Source organism: Sarcophilus harrisii, chromosome 3 (genome assembly GCF_902635505.1).
Source record: "Sarcophilus harrisii chromosome 3, mSarHar1.11, whole genome shotgun sequence".
Taxonomy (NCBI): domain Eukaryota; kingdom Metazoa; phylum Chordata; class Mammalia; order Dasyuromorphia; family Dasyuridae; genus Sarcophilus; species Sarcophilus harrisii.
In genome coordinates, this window is record NC_045428.1 from 533,167,171 (window position 1) to 533,171,140 (window position 3,970).

Below are 3,970 nucleotides of genomic sequence, written 5' to 3' on the forward strand. Positions count from 1 at the left end.
TCTTTAAATGTTTCAGGCAATGATAACGTCTTCCCTAAACCTTTTCTACCCCAGACTGAAAATATTCCATTACTTCATTTGTTTCTCATAGTTTCTGGGGTTTTTTTCCACTTTATTTACCATTTAATAAAACAAAGTAACTCTCTTGCATACAAAAAAAAACCAGTAGAATAAAACTCAATTTTACAAACAAAAGTGGCATGTCACTAAGACTTTGCAATTCAGTCAAAAATTTGATTTTAAAATGTTAAATAAGTTTTAAATCTCAGCTTTCTCTGCTTTGAACACATACCAGGTTAAAACAGGAATATAATCAACCTCTCTGTAACTTATTAAATTTCAACCTGTCACTGGACTCATTGCTGTATATTAAATTTGTTAATTCCAAGCTCTATAGTGAGATAGGAATATGTTGGATAATTTATTTCTTAATGATACATTTCAATATCTTCTCATTAAAAATTCCCTATACATAAATTATAGAACACATCTTTTCTAGTAGTAACCATCCTTATTTAGCTATATTTAAAAATATATTAAAATTACTATACAAAGAATATTAAGAAATGAAAGCAATAATAAAAATATGCATATACTCAACTCATTCCAGATCACTGACTAAAGTCTATTAAACATTTTAAAAAACATTTCTCTTCAGGATAATGCCTTTCTCTTTGCCCTTTTTAAAATAAACATAATCATTACTCTTTCTCCAAATATGCTATACTCTTAGCTCCTCACATTTCTTCATAACACTTTATAATAATTTTAATAGAATTTTCTCATAAACTATCACTGATAATAGTTTTCATAAGAATCATTAACCACTTTATGTCACTATTACAATAATTAATTATTATTTTCATTATTAATTTAGTGAATATCTTTGACATCTGTGTAACCATGGGCAAGTACATTTAATTCAGGGGTAAGAATCCTGATTTTTAAATTCCAAGGGCCCAAAAGGGTTCAAATCCTGTCACTGTCACTATTTCATCTTGCATAAATCATTTATGTCATTGATCTTTAGTTTCCTCAACTTTAAAATGATGGAATGGAATATTGATGATCTCTATAATCCCTTCTGGTTCTATTTTTAAAATCTCATGTGCTGATAAGCCATTTAAAATCTCTGGGTCTCAGACAATCATTTAGAATGAATTGTTTAGACTAGATAACCTGTAAGTTTTCTTCTAGTTTTAAGTCTATATTTATCTTATTTTCTGTTCACTTACTTAATTCTCCTTCCTTCTATACTATTTTCCTCTTTCCTTCTTCCTGTCTTCCTCTCTTCTAGATTACCTCCCCTTCCCTTTATTATATGCATATTCTTTATCAGCTCACAGGAGAGAAGTAGACCTTTCCCCATAGAACTCCAAGACACAGGGAAGAGGGGAAATTTCTTAGCTGGAAAATTTATATGGATCTAGGGAGAATTACCCAGGGAATAGGAATGAGGAGGCCTAGATTGGGTGAGAGTGATGAGGCCAATTTGCACCTCTCCTCCTTACCACTGTTGGGAACTATTTTAGTAGCATCTCAACTCCAATAAGGCCCATATATCAGGTTCCTTAAGCTAGGCTTTGAAGCCCTGGGGGCTGGCTGTGATGTGTGTTTCTTTGACAATGCCTACATTGGATTATGACTATGGTTCATCTTCTCCTATAATTAGACTCTAGAGATTTAAGATGCTTTAGGCATCCTCCATCGGAAATGGAAGTCATCAATCATGCCTTAGCTTCTTGAATGGGTCAGCCTTTCATGCCCTTACTCCCTTCTATGTGTCATGCTTTTGGAAGCCCAATTTTCCATATTCTTTCCCTGAATCACAATGTTATATTCATTGTCTGGAAATTTCCTTAATTGGAAGGTCATTTCTCAAACAAATTCACATAAGTTCCCTCTTTCTTCATCCTTCCCCACAATGCCTCTGTCTTGGTAATCTATAAGTGAAATAAAACATGAGGTTTTATTTAGTTACAAATTATGTATCTTGTTCCTATGTTGCTAATCCTTCTCCAATTACTTGTGAGAGGTAGCTGTACTTGTTTACCATCATTCTACAAGTGAGTTCCAACTATGGATACAGTTTTTTCCTTAGCCTTTCCTAAATCATTATCCTCCAGTCTGAAAATTATGGGTATCTCTTTGCCTAATGCAGGAAATTCAATGTGGATTTTATGTAAGTCCATATTCTAAGGGGTGACAATGTGTCAAGAAATTTCTTATTGTATTAGATTATTTGATCTTCTTGTCAAATGTATATTCACTCACATACACATTCATGGATAAGGGGAAACACATACATATATGCATGCATATATACATACCGCACACATATATGGAAGTATATGAATTGAAAGAAAAACAATTCTGTGTGTACAGAGTTACTTTCCCACACAATCAGAAGAATTAAAGTTGGGATAATTTCCTGATGAAATATACCATGTTCAGATTTGAAAGACAAGAAGGATATGGTTTATTGTTACATGTGTGAAGGACATTCTTCTTTTTCATATCTACATCCCTTCTTATAACATTTTTTGAGAGGACAGATCCCTAGTAGAATTAATTCTCTAAAGTTGTTGAGTTGACAGAACATGAAATATGAGGCTCTCAGGAATTAGTTCTCCATAACACTCGGACAATTTGCCTTCGGATCTCTCTGGTTCTGATACTGTAGACTATAGGATTGAGTACAGGAGGGAGCAGTAGATAAACATTTGCCATGAATGTATGTACTATGGGTGACAAATGTTTCCCAAAGCGATGTAGCAGTGTCATAGCAATAAGAGGTACATAGAAGAGTAGCACAGCACAGATGTGGGAGAAGCAGGTGTTGAGTACTTTGAATCGCTCCTCTCTTGATGCAATACCCAGAACTGCCTGGAGGATGAGGATGTAGGACAAGAGAAGAACCAAAGCATCCAATACAATAATGAAGATAACAGCCAGTAGACCATAGAGGCTATTGATGTGAGTGTCAGCACAAGCAAGCCTCATGGCATCCTGGTGGAGACAGTATGCATGGGAGAGAACATTAGAGTGGCAAAAAAGTAACCTTTTGATGAGAAAGGGAACAGGAAGTACAGCAACCACACTCCTTAATAAAATAGTTACTCCAATTTTGCTTATGACACCATGGGTAAGAATGATAGCATAGTGCAAAGGGAAACGGATGGCTACAAAACGGTCAAAGGCCATGGCTACCAGAACCCCTGACTCCACTCCTCCAAAGGTGTGGATAAAAAACATCTGGGTGATGCAAGCATCAAAGGTCACTGAATATTGGCCAAACCAGTGAACTTTGAGCATAGTTGGTAGTGAGGATAAGGAGAGGCTAAGGTCAGTTGCAGCCAGCATGGCCAAAAAATAATACATGGGCTCATGGAGACTCTGTTCATGTTTGATAACTATGAGGATAGTAATATTTCCTAACAAAGTTATACTATAGAGGAGGAAGAGTGGCAGAGCTATCCAATAATCCTTCTCAGGCATTCCTGGGATCCCAGTCAGAGTGAAAGTCTGATGATTGAATCTTGTGTGATTAAGAACTGACATGGTAGACTGAAGATATATTCTGGAGAAAAAGCACAAGGATAAAATAAATACCAAATGCAATAATTATTAATAAAGGCATAATATACTAGGCATTAAAGGAGATAAAAGAATTAAATGAAACATTGTTGTTCTGCTCATAGAAGTGAGAGACTTGAAATGGAATAACATCCCAATAAAAATACCTAAAAAGCACGATATTACAAGATATATATATATATATATATATATATATATATATATATATATATATATTAGGGATTTATCCTTAAATATGCTGTTACCTAAGTAAGAAAATTATTACCAGACATGGGAATCAAGGAAGACTTCCTGGAGGAAGTGACATTTAGATGTACTCTAAAGTAGAAGTATCAAATGCACATGTCTTAACATTTCCACATATGTCTTGAGA

General features: G+C 34.6%; 1 protein-coding gene across 1 annotated transcript; it reads right to left on the reverse strand.

Annotated features, from left to right (window-relative positions):
- Positions 1-2,585: 2,585 nt before the first annotated feature.
- On the reverse strand, positions 2,586-3,561 carry LOC100929059 (olfactory receptor 51H1-like). The gene has a single exon (XM_012545409.2). It carries the CDS (start codon positions 3,559-3,561, stop codon positions 2,617-2,619), a length of 945 nt encoding a protein of 314 aa, XP_012400863.1. The 3' UTR covers positions 2,586-2,616.
- Positions 3,562-3,970: the final 409 nt, after the last annotated feature.